The sequence below is a fragment of the Tursiops truncatus genome, chromosome 1 (assembly GCF_011762595.2).
Source record: "Tursiops truncatus isolate mTurTru1 chromosome 1, mTurTru1.mat.Y, whole genome shotgun sequence".
In the NCBI taxonomy this organism is placed as follows: domain Eukaryota; kingdom Metazoa; phylum Chordata; class Mammalia; order Artiodactyla; family Delphinidae; genus Tursiops; species Tursiops truncatus.
The window spans coordinates 8615650-8632287 of record NC_047034.1 but is presented as its reverse complement, the minus strand read 5'-3'; the positions used below and the strand labels follow the sequence as shown (position 1 = coordinate 8632287).

At 35.5% G+C, this 16638-nt stretch overlaps 1 protein-coding gene across 1 annotated transcript in view; it reads left to right on the top strand.

Annotated features, from left to right (window-relative positions):
- Positions 1-16638, top strand: part of CDC73 (cell division cycle 73) — a 92137-nt gene that overhangs the window by 61752 nt on the left and 13747 nt on the right. The window contains 4 exon segments of the mRNA XM_019920526.3: positions 3332-3389; positions 9665-9700; positions 10008-10095; positions 15058-15219. Coding sequence (XP_019776085.1) covers positions 3332-3389; positions 9665-9700; positions 10008-10095; positions 15058-15219 — 344 coding nt within the window.

Sequence of the window (16638 nt, the reverse complement as noted above, 5' to 3'; positions counted from 1 at the left end):
GGTTTACTCCATGATACTGCCAATTATTATTTCTGTTTCTTAATATATGCCAGATATACCACTATGTAGCCTTTGAAAAACTATTTCACCTCTGTCTCTTCATCTTTAGAGTAAAGGGTGCTGGGATTGGACTATATGGTTTCTGAGGTCCTTTATGCAATGACTTATACAAATTTATTTCAAAATAATGCAGGTCAGAGTAGAATGAGCTTTTAGCTCTTAGTATTGGCTAGGGCGTCCTAGAAATGGCCATGAACTAACGACGTGATTAGTGAAGGTCTCCCGGTTTTCATTCCAGGAGCCCACAGCCTACTGAAGTGTCATAGCTGTGTATGATTGTGTGCGTTTGAGCTTATTTGTGTGTGTTTACTTCAGAATTAAGCGAAGTTATACCATAGTGACTTTTGGCAACTCAGAATTTTCAGTGAATCTGAGAAAACAAAATTAGATAACACTCTTCTGGTTGCAATTAACAGATTCTGCTCAACTAGTTAAGACAAAAATTGTTTGTGTGGGGTGCATAGAATGAGATGAGGGATTTTAATGGCTCTTAGAATCAAGAAGAGTTAGCAGGAGAATAGGTCTTACAGGCCAGATATTATGAGGGATATTGTATTCCATGTGTTTTCTTGTATGCTGGTAATGTTGCAAGAAGGGGGACCCCTTCCAGGGCCCGAGAGTGGGCTCTTGTCTAACACTTGGAAATGAATTGTCTGAGGAGACACGCGTGCTGACAAAGCAAGAGACTTTCTTGGGAAGGGGCGTCCTGGCGGAGAGCAGGAGGGTAAGGTGACCCAGGAGGACTGCTCTCCCACGTGGCTTGCAGTTTCAGGCTTTATGGTGATGGGATTAGTTTCCAGGTTGTCTCTGGCCAATCATTCTGACACAGGGTCCTTTCTCGTGGCACGTGGAACCGCTCAGCCAAGATGGATTCCAGTGAGGAGGATTCTGGGAGGTTGGTAGGACATGTGGACTGGCATCTCTGTCCTTTTGACCTTTCCCATATTCTTCCGGTTGGTGGTGTCTTGTTAGTTCCGTGTTCCTTACAGGATCTTCTGTCATAAAATAACTCATGTAGATTGTTACTGTCCTTGCCTGGCCAGGGTGGGTGGTTTCAGTCAGTGTTTTCCCTAACAGTAACTTCATTATGTCCTTCTGCAGATGGGTTTTCTCCATGGGTCAAAAGACACGGTTATCTGTAATTTTAGACTTAACCTCCTTATAGCCTTGTGACTGGCGAGCTCCAATTTATAAAACACATATCAAAGAAGAACTCTCAGTAGACCTAGCCCAGGACATATGTCTTGCCCAGTGACCAGGAACCAGGGGATTATTGCCAAAAGGAATGATTTGGAACGGGAAGGGGTCATCAAGCAAAGATTGCTTACTTGGTAAACATAAAATGCCCATTATTGATATTTAAAGGGGTCTAGTTTTGAAGACAGAAATACTTAAGGGTAATAATTTGTAATGGAAAAGACTTTTCTTTTCCATTCTAGTGCTGTATTCTAGTGATTTTGATCTAAGTCTACTCTATTCAGGTGAAGAGGGCTTTGATTTGGATTCAACCAGCCTTATAGTCAAATGCAGACAGAAAGAGGTCTCCATATGTGTGTGCTCATTGTTTTTCCTGTCTCATTTCCTTTATTTTTCTTCCTTCTCTGTGTACTTAAACCATACCCAGTGAGTCTGTATTTACATATAAGGATTTAAAAGTAATATGGTTAAAGCTTAATCTTGTTATTTTATTATATAATGTCTAGTTAATTTCTATTTAATGATTATCCCTTGGCTTCTGATTTTTAAAAGTCTAGACTCAGTTCAATATGACACACATTTGTTGAGTGTTCTAGGTACTAGATTTACAAAGAGGAGTAAAAGCCGTTGTGTCCCCTAACATGAACTTAGAGAAAAATATAAATCAGAAATTTCAGCATGTTAAATGAAGTTAAATGTTTAATATGCTCTCCACCTTAATAATAACTCACTTTCTTTACATTTAAAATTTTACTTGAATATAATTTACTTGTAGTGTAATGACCATATCATTAGTAAGCTTGACAAATTTTCACAAACTTAACACATCCATGAAACCGGCATCCAGAGTGACTCAGTTTCAACCACACAATGTATAACTAAATACATAACAGTGAAAATATTGGAAAAGGATGTTCTGCTGTCTTCGGGTACCTTTTTTCCCCAAAAAGTTTTTGCTAGTTGCCTCTGCTGCTATTATTTTTTGCAGTAAAGAATGGTTTCTTTGGCTTTTTAACTGAATGCCGGGAATCCCACCGAATTCCAAGTGAAATACATTCTCTGTGTTGGTACTAATTTTTATATCATTAAAAAAAAAAAAGATGCTTTGGGATAGCTTATCATTCCAAATGATTTTACCATTCCAAATTTTTGAAGAAAATGTAATATGATTAAAATTAACATTGTTTAGCAGGACTTCTTTAGAAATGTTTCTGTGGTTGTAGTAGTGATTTTTATTATTATGGATTTATGTAACTTCCATGATATTTATCAAATTTCCTTCACTTGAATACAACTAGAATAAAATCTCCATGAGTTACTAGTTGTTTTTGAAATTTACACTTGTAGCTTTCTATAAAGAAAAATGGTTTAATGAAGAATTTAGTGTGAATATGATTGAAACTATTGCACTAAATATATAGATAACTTTTGAAGTATCTTAAGCATTTCAGAGGCATTTATTCTTGAGTATATAATTGATGTACTTCAATACATAGCATATTTCCTTGTATATATTACATGCTTAGTAATTAGTTGAGATTTGTTATTCAGTTTTTAAGATATTTTCAACTACTCTTAAATGTAACAAATCTCATCTTTATAAATGGATTATTTCCCCTGAATATTTTAAAACGCATTTAATTTGAAATATTTGCATTTTTTTAAATGAACTCAAGGTAACACTTTCATCTTTCACATGTGAGATTATGTATCATTTATTCATTTTGAGACTCTTTAAGGGAAAAAAAGATTGACTTGATTTTTAAACTGGTAATGACATTTCTGAGAATATTATAATTGCCAGCAATTAAGCAAATCATTGAGTATTTGAAAAATACTGCCTACTTACAATAAGTACTGAATGGTAACAATTTAAATATATTCCCGCTAAAGATTTCTCTTACTGCTTCACAACCAATAGCATAAAAGATAAGGGGAGGTTTTTCCTTTTTTTTTTTTTTTTTTTTTTTTTTGTGGAGTGACTGAGAGAGATATGGAATTTCTTTGCAGTAATTAAATGAAAGTGTTTATCATGCAAAGGAACTTTAACATACCCATTTTTATTCTTTTAAAGGAGGGTGCCTCGGCCCGTAAGACTCAGACTCCTGCAGCACAGCCGGTACCAAGACCAGGTAAAAATATAAAACTTTTTGGTTTTTTCTATAATCATGACAGTGAAAAATTTTGATAATGTATAATGCTTTGAAGGAATTGAAATTTTATGTAAAATACTTCAAAACTAGTATAAGAACATTTACTTGAGTAAATAGGTATAGTTGAAGAGTTAAAGAAAATTTTCAAGAAAAGGTTTTTAAGATTTTAAAAACATGTTTTGAAAAGCTATTTATTATGTACCCATTCCCCCATCAAATTCCTTGTTTGAATTCCATGATAGTATGGTGGATGTGATTTTTGTTTTTTCCTACAGAAGCATAGAACCATAATTTTAATAGACTGATAAGCAGCTTTGATGTTTAGATTTTCAGATATCTGTGTTATTGAGCATATTAGGTTCCATAATCATTTTTTAAAATATGTATGTTAATAAGCAAGGGTAGTATTGAAGTTACTGGGTTGGCCAAAAAGTTTGTTCGGGTTTTTGTAACATCTTATGGAAGAAACTGAACGAACTTTTTGGCAACCCAGTATGTTAGCAGTATTTTCTTTTCCTCTTCCTAGTACCTAAAAAGATTGACCTTTATAAATGCATGTAGATATGAACGCTATATTCATTTTAGGTGTTTTGGGTTTGATTTTAGTGTTCATTTGTTTTATTTTTACATTTAGCATAGTATCAGTGCTGTTAAAAGTGGCTATGAAGAAAATGAAAAGAATTGAAAGGCACAGTCAGGAATTTGACTGGGTGATCTTCCTTTTCAGTTTGTTAGTGTCAGTAGTGCAGATTTGTATATCTTTTTATTCATAGTACATTCGCACATAGGCTAATTCTAAAATTATGTAGATTACAGGTATTCAAATTTCTGGAAGCACTTTAAAAGCATGATGTTAAGAGGTTTATATTGGGATGGTTTTGTAGGCTCTTTCACTGTGTCTTGGATCCATAAACCTGGGTCTTGACATGACTAGTATTTACTTTTTTTTTAAATGACGGGTTTGTTTGAAATCTTTGTTAAATTTGGAGCACATTGGATGTAATTTCTTTCAGATGACAGGACCATGGCACTATTTTTCAGTAGAGAAGACCATACCAAAAGCTGTTAATGAGAATATAAGGAAGAGCAATTAAATTTAATAAATATTATTTGAATGCCTTCCATGTACTCAGTGCCAGAAACTAGGAGAAGCTAAAGGAGCTCTTTTCAGGAATGAAGAAAAAATTCAAGGAAATAAGAATGGGCAGACTGAGTTGGACCCAAGGAGTATAGCCTGCAAAGTAGAGGAATATTGTGAAGGCAGTTGAATGATAGATACAGAATTATTTGTTTTCCCTTGGAAGGGGGGGATGGCAGGCTGTAGTTGGTCAATCTAAAGAAGATCACATGAGAAATTCAGAAATGGTATAAAAAGGAAGAAATCACCACCTGAGGATTCTAACTCTGTTTTGTGCTGTGTGATAAATAACTGTCTCCATTTCACATTTTCTCAAAATCATTAGGCAGACAAAGGAAAGGGGTAGGGGTGGCACTAATACCTGAGTAAACCCGTTTGTTCAAATGTGCCATGTAATAAAGCAAAGGGAGGTGGGTTCTACCAGCTAGTTAGTTATGTGGTCCTGGGGAAGGTCACATGTGAGGTAAGGAGCTGTGGGTCTTTTCAGCTCCTAATATTCCATCTTTCTTTTTCGATTGTTCTGCCATGGTGATTAAAATGGTTGAAATTAATCTTATCTAATGTCTCATAACAAATACTCTGATGCCCATCCATGTGAGGTCTCCTCTTCTTTTACTCACTGATTGATTCCCATAGGTCCACAATCCCTACCCACCATTCCAAAAGCAGTGATTTATTATTTTATAAGTTTTTAATGCTCATTTGTCAGTAAGACCTGACTTGAGTGGGTGTTAGCAGTTTGTCATCTTTGTCTTGATCAGTGAATTTTTGTTTTGCAGATTGTTAAATGTATTTGCTGATGCCCAATTTTGAAGGCATATTGTGCAATATATGGCATGTTCACCTGGATTATCTTTTTTAAATTGAAAAATAAAAGAAAACCACACAAAACATTTCTGGCAATGTAACGTTATACATGAGACAGCATAGATCTATACTGTTATTTGTTAGGTAGAGTTTGAATTATTTGGAAATAGGGGACTGAACTACCTATTCTTTTTTCCTTCAGTGAAGGAACTCAAGGATGGTGTTCCTTTGTTTTTTTTTCTTTTTGGCTGTGCTGCAAGGCATGTGGGATTTTAGTTCCCTGACCAGGGATTGAACCCGCACCCCCTGTATTGGAAGGCGGATTCTTAACCACTGGACCACCAGGGAAGTCCCATGGTGTTCCATTTTTGATCATTTTTTCTTATTTATTCTTTCATCAAATATTTATTTAGCACTAATTGTGCCAGGCAAGTCCCTGGGTCAATTTAATATTTTAAAGTGTTTACAATTATTCCCAACTTCTAAACATTCATTTAGGGAATATAACTAACAAGAGGCACATGCCTTCCAGTGAATTAAGAAACACAAGCCTTTGATAAGCTACAGTCCTGGAACTTAATGTTGTTTCCTTTTATAGCCACATGAATCTCTTGCACATATCCCTGCTCTTGCTGCCTCTTTCTAATGCGTGTACATCACATACTTCACTTCTCCATCTTTCATTCTTTACTTCTGTTTCATAGGTCTTCTGAAATGGGTAGGTGAGTACCCATGACTCTGTAACTCTAGTTTATCTGCTTACTGCTCATGTGAGATTGAGAGAGAGAGTTAGCCCTGTTCAGTGATCCACTTTGTAACCTAGGTGTTGGTTGGATTACCCCATTGCATAGTTTTAAATCTATGTGCTGATGATTTTCAAACTTCTGTCCCTAATTCTTCCTACCTCTGGTATCATCTGTTAACTGTTTAACATTTGGATGTGCTGTAGGCATCTTAAAACTGATTAAACCTTAAAACCTTTGCTCTTTGATATTTTTCCCAAGATGTCTTACTTCACATTCTTCTGCTTCTTCATGAATAAATGACACTGCTATCAACTCTGTTTCTTAAGTCCAAGACTTAGGAGTTACTCTTTATTTTTCACATTTGCTTATTCCTCTCATCTAATATGTCAGTGAGTTCTGTCAAATTTACCTTTTCTGTATTTCAGATTTATCTATTCTCTGTATCTCCACTGCCACAACTTAAGTCTAAGCCACCAGCATTTCTGTAGACTAGTGCATCTTAAAGTATTGTTATTAGTCCATTACCTGTTTAGTTCTGGTCCCTAACAAGATACAGATAGGAATTGAGGGTACAGTACTGGCACAACATCCAGGTGCATGGCCAGTTTTCTACCTGTTCATTGTTACTGTATTTTATTTAGTTGACCTTGGAAAGTTTACAGAAAAACCTTATGCTTAACCGCACATAATTTGGGTAGCACCACTATAGAATATCGGTGATAGTCCTAACTGAGCTTCCTGCTTTCACGGTTGTCCCTCTCATTTTTATTTTTTTTGCGGTCCGCGGGCCTCTCACTGTTGTGGCCTCTCGCGTTGCGGAGCACAGGCTCGGGACACGCAGGCTCAGCGGCCATGGCTCACAGGCCCAGCTGCTCTGCGGCACGCGGGATCCTTCCGGACCGGGGCACAAACCCGTGTCCCCTGCATCAGCAAGCGGACTCTCAACCACTGTGCCACCAGGGAAGCCCCATGGTTGTCCCCCTTTTGATCCCTTATCTAAATTTATTGTTTTTCCCTTACAGAAGGTGTGATGTGAAAATCAAATTATGTCACTTTCTGGCTTAAAAGTTACAGGGTTTTCCAGTGGCACTTAAATAACAAACTTAACGTTGCCTAGAAAGCCATACATAAAGTGGCTCCTATGTGTATTTTTAACCTCATCTCCTGCCACTCTTCCTTTTGTCCCCATGGTCTGTCTGCACATTTGCAGTTCCATAAGCATGACAGTTTCTTCCTGCCTTTGGCATTTGCCCACATTCCTACCTCTTACCAAGACTGTTCTTTCACTTGTTCTTTGCAAGTTGGCTCTTTTTTGTCCTTCAAACCTCAGCTTAAATGCCATTTCCTTTGAGAGGCTTTTTCTAAGCATTTTGTCTAAAGGACACTTTAATATCAGTGTATATTCTCTTTGCTCCTTAATATTATGTATTCAAATTTGTTTATATGTGTTTGTTTGCCTATTTGTTATGGTCTGGTTCCCCTATTTTACTGAAAAGTCTTTGAGGGCAGGGATTATTTCTGTTTTATTTATCATCATAAAAATAAGAACCTAGCAGAGTGCCTTGTACATAGGCTGTGAATAAATATTTAAGTAAAGAATATTAATTATATTTGAAATCAAACATAGTAACAGTAGTTGCCTCTTCTCAGCTTGTAAACAATTGGTCATTGCGTTTGCGGAAGGCAGTGGTAGTGGTAGAGGCACAAGCAGCAGTGGCAGTTTACGTCAGCGGGGGCCACGAGGTTCAGTGAATGGTAAATATGCCCAGGGCCCAGGACCTGGACAACTTGCCTTGATGTTTTTAAGACTCTTAAAACAGAATCAAGATGTAGAAATTGTTATCTCTGATTTATGGTTGGGGACAACTGAAGCTGAGCGGCATTCATCTTAGCGTGCTGGGGTAATTTGCCTGTGAAGCAGCACAGTGGGGATAGAATCGAGATCATCCGAGTACAGGCTCTTGCTCTCCATCACTCTCCTTGTGGACTCGTATTATTCTGCTCTTTGCTCCCCCATCCTTTAAATCAAGCTTATCCTTAGCATGTTCATCTTCATGTCCCTGTCTTGGTCCTTAATTGTATTTGTTTTTTTACTAAACACCTAAAGTTTATTTTTAATATGTGAGCTTTTATACTTTGTGTTTTTGCTACATTAAGTCTTCTCAGCCTTGATTTGAGAGAATCTTTTCCTATATTCCAGGGTCCATTGTGGGTTCCCTTAGCAAATCAGTGGTACTTCAGTTGAAGATTTCTTTGTTCTCCTTAGTCATTCAGCAGCTCCCGTCTACAGTTTATCCATCTCTCTGTCCATCCCATCATTCCTGTATCCCGCCAGCAAACTCAAAGTATTTATTGAGATTGTATTACATTCCAGATGACATTATCTAGCTGTATCCATGTATACATGTCAGATGTATCCATGAGTACTATTTCTAAAAATAATTTAAGAAAGTTTTAGTATTTTTTTCTCAGGAAGAAGAAAGATGAGAACACCATAATAAATATGTGTGTGAACTTGTATTTGTATATATCCTTCTCTGCTTTCTGTGGCTAGAAGAATCATACTTGTGGACTACGTAATATTTTCTCACAATGAAATAGCTATATAAAGGAGTACAAAGTATTAGTTAAAATTTAGCATTTTACTGCTTTTAAAATGGAACATATTCCAAAGATGTGTGTGCTTTCCTTTAAAAGTGGTATCTCTAAGAACTAATGTTGAATTAGAATTTTAAATTGTTGAATTTTTTTGTGTGTGATTTAAAAAAATTAATTGTAGCACAGCACATGGCATGTAGAAGGCAGTCAATAAAAATTTATTGTATGAATAAATACTGAAAATTGAACATACATCACTTTTTATTGTAAAATATGTTAATCTTGAACTAGGCTGATATTGCCATTATTATGCCAACAAATATTTTTGTGTATTATAAAGTCCATTGTATATACAAATAATGAAAAGATACAAATATTCATGTTTTTATAACATGTATTCAAAATTATTGATAATACGGGCAATTCCAGAATAAAGACCTTTACATGACTCATTGCCTATAATGTTTTCTTCTGCTAATAAAAACCCAAAAAATTTTAAAAAGAGAGAAAAAGGTAAATATTTTAGGTCTTAGTCCCCAGTAATGTCTTTGTTTTTCCTCCACAGCGGTTAAGTACATTTCCCTCTCCCAGCCCTTCCCCCAGAGTTAGATGCTCTTGTAGTACTCTGTTTTTGCATTTATTACAGTATAATCAGTTAATTCAGAAGTTATTTATTTGCTTCCTTTTCTAGATCCAAGCATCCATGAATGTAGATACTCAGTGCCTACCAATGCCCATGTATCCCCTTTCCTTGTGACCACTGATTGTTGAAGTGCTAAGGCACTGTAGTGGTTTTGTGAAGCAGAGAAATAACTTAATATTATTTAAGAAGATTGCAATACATTTAAAAATTCTACAACTAGTCATATATAAATACAGATATTTTAGGCCTTATTTACTTTGTAGGTTTGAAAATAAGAATGTGATTTTCATAACAACATTTTGAATTTTTTTCTTTCTTACAGTTTCTCAAGCCAGACCTCCCCCAAATCAGAAGAAAGGTAAGGTTGTGCCTGTGACTCTAAACTTACTTTAAAAAAGTAAACGTGAGTAAGCTAGCTTACAAAATCAGGGCTGATTGCATGCTTGTGCATTTATACCAAATGTTTGTGTTTGGTGTCTGTTCTGAGTAGTCAGTGCTCAAGTCATCCTGATCATTAAATATTCTGAGTATCACTGCTGACTAAAATATTTTTTAGCTCAAAGGAGTTAAAATTACAAATTTACAAACTTTTAACTTATAATTAGGAAAGTAACTATAATTCCTTTGAATAACATATTTGCTCCTTTAAAATTTTGTCCTTATAGGATCTCGAACACCCATTATCATAATTCCTGCAGCTACCACCTCTTTAATAACCATGCTTAATGCAAAGGACCTTCTACAGGACCTGAAGTAAGTAATTTCTTAAACTGTTCTTTTCATAGGACATGGAACTATTGTTGAGAATTAGTGTTACTAATGCAGTATTTATTTTGAGAAAGCAAAAATTCAGTTTCAGTGCTATAGGCTTTACAGATAGTCTCAAATATAAATTTCAAAACAGTATATTCTTTTATATCAATACTGTGGGGAAAATTATAGAAACTCTGACTAAAGTTTTAACGAAGAAGGTATTATTGTATTAATTTTTAACGTGAATTATTTTGCTCCAGCTGAAGAGCTTGAAGAGGTTCTAAAACAAATTCAGGTTGTCTTCTCCTCACTTCCAAATTCTGGTTAAAGAACCAAAAAAGTAATATGAACGTTAAATAATTAGATGTATATACGTCCTAGAGGGAGGAGGAGGGACCATACTTTTTTAACCTAGACATCAGTAAAAGATAGTTGAAGAAGTGAAGAGGAAATCTATATCCTGTGTTAAAATTTCCAGATGCTTAACTTTCTCAGTAAAATAACGATGACGATTCTTAAAAAAGAAACAAAACAACCTCACCTCCAAAAAGAAAATCATGCTGCTTCTAAATAACTTATGACTAATTAAAAATGAGTAACAAAATAAGTTGTAATACTTGCTGATTCCAGGTTTTACCAAATGCAGAATTGAATTTTGAGTGCCTGTGACTTAAATAGCTGTATAAAAACCTAAGTAACTGGCACATACAAGTGTATTCATATAGTGTTTTTTCTTTAGTACTTTTGAGTGAAATTTTCAGTGAACCTTTCCCTAATAACAATGTGGAAAGAAGGAATTTTTAGGTTTTATATTTTTATATTTTATTAGGCTTTTTTTGTGAAGTTTAGTATTCCGACAGTGTTGTGGATTACTCAGATAATCTACAGTCTGCAGGTCCTCAAGTAATCTACAGTTGGATGAATATGAAATATAATTATTTTGGCCCATCTCTTTAAATAGATCTGATAATATAAAATATTATTTTATAATAAAGATAGCAAGTAGTGCATGGAAATCACAAACTAAATTTTAGCATCTTTCTCTTTAGCCTTACTACAGAGAAGCCAAACAATTTAACAAGACTACCTTCTTTGGATAGATCATGCCTAATTTTTCTCCTCAGTTTAAAACACTCCCTTCATTGTTTAACACCTCATTGCAGCTGACATCTCCCCTGCAGCTTGAGTCAGCTGGAGGCTTTGCTATGTAATTAATGCATAATTGAAACCTCCTCCACACAATTATAGTACTGGCTGTAACCCATAGCTCATGTTGGCATAGATTCTGTTTGGTTTCATGTAAAATTGAGGATTCTTCAGTTTTCTAGCCCTTCAATTAAGTAAATGAAACGAAATAAAATAAAACCTGCCTTCACCTTTAACATTTTAAATAACAAAATTAAGGTTGTATCATGGAAATATGAAAAAGCACATTTTACATTTTAAAACATGATCTTGAGAGAAGTTTCACTGGGACCATAAGTTTATTTAAAATAAACTGATTGGATGGCACTTGTGACTCTGGCCACGATGGTCCTCTCACAGGGCAGAGTTCCAAAGAGGAAAGATTGCACGGAGAGAGTGCTCCAGAGATAGGCAGAGGGTTCCCCTTGCATTAGTCAAATACTGTTCAGCACACACATGTGAGGGAACCACTTAAGGCCTGGGGAAGAGCAGGCAGAACGCTTACTGGAGCTTACACTGGACCATAAATAGTTCGTGTTCCCTGCTGCCGCATGCAGTGCAGAATGATTCAACCACTCTGGAAAACCATAGAGGAGTTAATTTTTTTCTTATTACATTGAAGGTATTATTGCACTACCTTCTAGCTTCCTTTGTTGATGATGAAGAGGTCAGCTGTGGTAATCAGTCCTTTTAAAGAAATCTGCTTTATCTTATTATTTTAAAGATCATTTTAAATTTGTTTATCTGGTGTACCTAGGTGTAGATTTCTTATATATCCCACCTTGGGATTCAGAATTGAATCTATGGATTTGTGTTTTTCATCAGTTTGGGAAGTCTTGGCTCTTATCTCTTTAGATATTACCTGTGTGTTCTCCCTTCATCTCCCCTTTTTTCTTTCTTTCTGGGATTTAAATGAGACATACTTTAAGACTTTCTCATTTCATCATCCATGTCTCTTAAACAGTTCTACTTTCCATCTGTTGCTCTGTCACCTGCATTCTTGATCATTTCTGTAGGTATAACTTGTAGTTTGTTTCTTTGACCATCCCCTAGTCTAGTCATTCCATTTTAAAATTCAGATATCTTATTTTTTCTATTTTAGTGGTCCTGTTTAGTTCTTTTTCAAATCTTTGGTCTCTCTCTCTTTTTTAAAAATAATTTCTTTTTCCCTGTACGTATTTGTAGGCTTGTTTTACAGGTTTGGTCTTTGATAGCTGCATCACTGGAAGTCCTTACTAATCATTTTCTTTTGATTATTGTTTCATTCATTATACCTCATTTCCTTGTGTGTTTAGTTTTGGTTTTTTTTTTTAATATTCATTTAATGGTTTTCATTTAGTAATTTCTGTTCATTTTCCTTGGAATTTTTTTCTTGTGGAAATTCTTTGAGTTCCAGAATGAAGATTTGTGTTTGTGTCTGCTAAGCACCTGGGAGCATAGCCAATCTAACATTGCTTTAAGTTAAATTCTCAGTTTGAGGTTTAACATTCAGAAATTATTGTTAATTCCCCCCCACCCCCACCCCGATTTCAGCTTCTTTTATTTAGGAGAAAGGAACTATATATTTTTTTTTAAGATTTTTTTTTTTGATGTGGACCATTTTTAAAGTCTTTCTTGAATTTGTTACAGTATTGCTTCTGTTTTATGTTTTGGTTTTTTGGCCCTGAGGCATGTGGGATCTTAGCTGTCCAACCAGGGATCAAACCTGCAACCCCTGCATTGGAAGGTGAAGTCTTAACCACCACTGGACCACCAGGGAATTCCTGAAAACTATATTTTTAATCTGTGACATATCCATAAAATTGCTCTGTTTTTCAAAATAACGTAAACTTAAAATCTGGAACTTAACCTCAGTATATCAACTCATTTGCATTTTATACTAAGAAAATTATTTTACTAGAACTGTTCTTGTTTAAACAGTAATGACTTTAATCATATCACCCATACTCCTTCACCCTCATAGAATGCAAAGTGGAATAAATAAATTGCAAATATTGGATGAGTCAGTGGATATCAAAATATTTCTCCAGATCACAAATATCCATCCAATCAGTTGTGTATCATTGCTGGTTGTATTCATTAGAGCACTTTTTGTTGTAAGTATTAAAAACCAACTCAAAGTAGCCTTATCAAAAAATAATTTATTAGCTCAATATAACTAGTCCTAGCTTCTGACACAGCTGGACTCAGTGCTAAATGAAGTGATCAGGAGTTAGTCTCTCTGTCTCTTAAGCAGGTTCTCCTGCTTCAGGGGCAAAGATGACCATCAGAAACTCCAGGTTACCAAAAATGCCAGGATTAAGTCTTATCTGCCTGGCTTGTATAACACATTTATTTCTGAACCAGTCACTGTGGTCAGGGTTGTTAACTCTTGCTTTAACTCCAAGTGAGGTCCAATTTGCAATTCCGAGATTTGATTATTCTTGCACTTGTCAGGGTGTTGGTTAGGGCTGGGGTGGACATGGGGGGCAGGAAAACGGGTGGGCAGTGGGTTTATTTCTAGCTTACATTATTTATATTATACTGAACTTAACCCCCAGAGTCCTAGCTTTATGTAAGAAGGAACTTCTGTTAGATTCTCTACCTTGAGCAGAATATGGGCCTTGTTTCCTCTTCCAGGAGTCTAGTGAAATATAGTGTCAATAAAAGACAAAGCTTAAGTTTAATTAGTTTGCCAGTGCCTTCCGTGGATGGAAAGAAGTCTGCAGTGTTATTCTAACCTCTTTGAGTTCCCTACTTTACTCAGTCTTTGGCCCAAGAGTTCTTTACTTCTTGCTAGCTAGCTCAGAGATGCCTTTAGAATGTTCTTCATACTTTATCCCACTTTGGAAAACTTTCTGACAGTTTCTTTTAAAGTTAAACATACCCAATGATCCAACAGTTCCACTCATAGGTATTTATATAAGAGAAGTGAAAACATACGTCCACAAAAAGACTTATACCAGAGTATTTATAGTAGTTTTATTTGTAATAACCGCAATTTTGGAACCACCCAAATGTACCACAGGAGAATGTATAAACAAATTGTGGCATATTCATACAATAGAATCTTATTCAGCAGTAAAAAAGAATTCATTGCTAGTTCACTACCAATATACCCCTCAGCATGGATGAATATCAGAAACATTAAATTGAATGAAAGAAGCTGGGCAAAGAAGAGTACAATTCTGTACGATTCCGCATATATGAATTCGTAGGACAGGCAAAACTCATCTGTGGTGATGGAAAGCAGAATTGTATGGTTTCCTGTTGGGGGAGGAGGATGGGGATTTACTGAAAGGTACAAGAGGAAACTTTTCTGGTCTGTTGCACATGTTCTGTATCCTGATGGGAGTGGTGGCTACCATGTGGCAAGGGGTGTTTGCTGATGCTCCTGGGTAGACTGAGTCACCTAGCTAGCCACGTCAACTCCATTTCAAGTGACCTTTGAGTTATAGTAAAATTTGCCTCTTACTAGCATTTGAGAAATCAAGGATTAGTGTGGTTGTTTAATCTTGAGGAATACTAAATGCTAGATGAAGGAATATAAATTGGGTGTCTGTGTGGGAGACTGACACACACACATACTGACTTCTGGCCTAAGTGAGCTTGAGTTCTACTTGGCATGGGAAGTAAAGACCCATACTCTTCAAGCATTATGATCTGTACATGTGGAGTGGGTTTATATCAAAAAATAATGTTTTTGGTTTAAAACTATCATTATTTAAAAAATCATTTCAAAATACGATTTCTTTTCTTTTTAACGATTCCTGTGGAATCATTTCTGTTTTTTGAAAGGTTTGTCCCATCAGATGAAAAGAAGAAACAAGGCTGCCAACGAGAAAATGAAACTCTAATACAGAGAAGAAAAGACCAGATGCAACCAGGGGGCACTGCAATTAGTGTCACAGTTCCTTACAGAGTAGTAGACCAGCCCCTTAAACTAATGCCTCAAGACTGGTAAATTAATCTGTATTTTTCACATAGTCATTAAAGTCATTAATTTTTTGTGTAATGAACAAGTATCAGATTTTATCATGAGTTCTAGATAGAACCTATCCTTGAAACCTGTGTTAATGTCTAATTTGGTCATCAGTAATGTTAACATTCTAGTAATACCTAAGTAATATATTTTGGATGTCTAAACTTTATTTTACTTATAAGAAACACAAACTTCTGGAAAACTTGGAGAGTAAAAATTCTTTCCACTTGTCCATTTATTCTGGATCAGCTTTTAGAACAAAATTTTCAAATAGACTAATGTTGTTTTAGAGGGCCTATGTTTTAGATTTTTGATTTGGAGAATTCAAATTTTTTAGTAAGAAGTGATAAGTGAAAGCATTGTTACTTTTATTGTAAGGAAATAATTTAACAAAAATAATAACATCACCCCGGTTCAGCTCTTTTATTGCATTAAAATGTCCTTTAATAAAATATTAAGCTATTGGTTTGGCCAAAAAGTTCGTTCATGTTTTCCTGTAAGATGTTACGGAAAACCCAAACGAACTTTTTGGCCAACCCAATCTTTGTAATATAAAGTGCGTATAAATTCAGATACATGAATTACCTTAAATTGTTTAATTAATCTAAGCCAGAGTAAAAATACAAAGTCTAAGTGTGCATCTCTCTGATATAGAGAGTGTAACACATTGATGCATTAGCTGAAATTTACCTTTGAAGTACTTATTAGTCTTCAGATGTTAGGAAGTCAAGCCATCGAGAATATTAGTATGTTAAAAATTTACTAAAGAATCAAGGGTTCTTGTATTAGAATTCTCCTTTAGTACCTAACAGAAATACTTTGAGTTATATATGAGGTCCTAGCCATTGGTGTCATAACCCAGGGATAACATTTTCCTTACCTTTCTTCTGTTCTCTGTTAATTGTCCTCTCAGGAGTTCACTGGGAATAGTATTTTTATTATCCAGCTCACCTGCTAACCCTATGAGACACACTAGGATCTAGGGGACCTCTGTCTAGCAAATCCTCTTTACTTTGGCAGGTACCTTGGACCTTCAACTATTGTATGGTGCAAGTTACATCATAAAATTAAGAGGCCATTTAATAGTGTGCTCCATTACCAAAGATGGTTTAGGCAGTATGGAGCATATATCCCATGAAGGAGGAACTTTCTAATTTAAGGTTGAATTTTAGCCTTAGAGATTTTGAGCAGGTTAAGAATTTTAAGCTGTGGTTTTTCATAGTAACTTTGATCACTGCTGTAAGTCTTTAACTTGAATAGAAGGTAACTTTGGCTTAATATTCTGTTGGATGTACAGAGTCTCCATCTAATGCAGTGATTACCAAAGTGTAGTCTGTGGACCTCTGAGCATTCCCAGGACCCTTTCAGGGAGTTGTAAGGTCAGAACTCTTTCCATT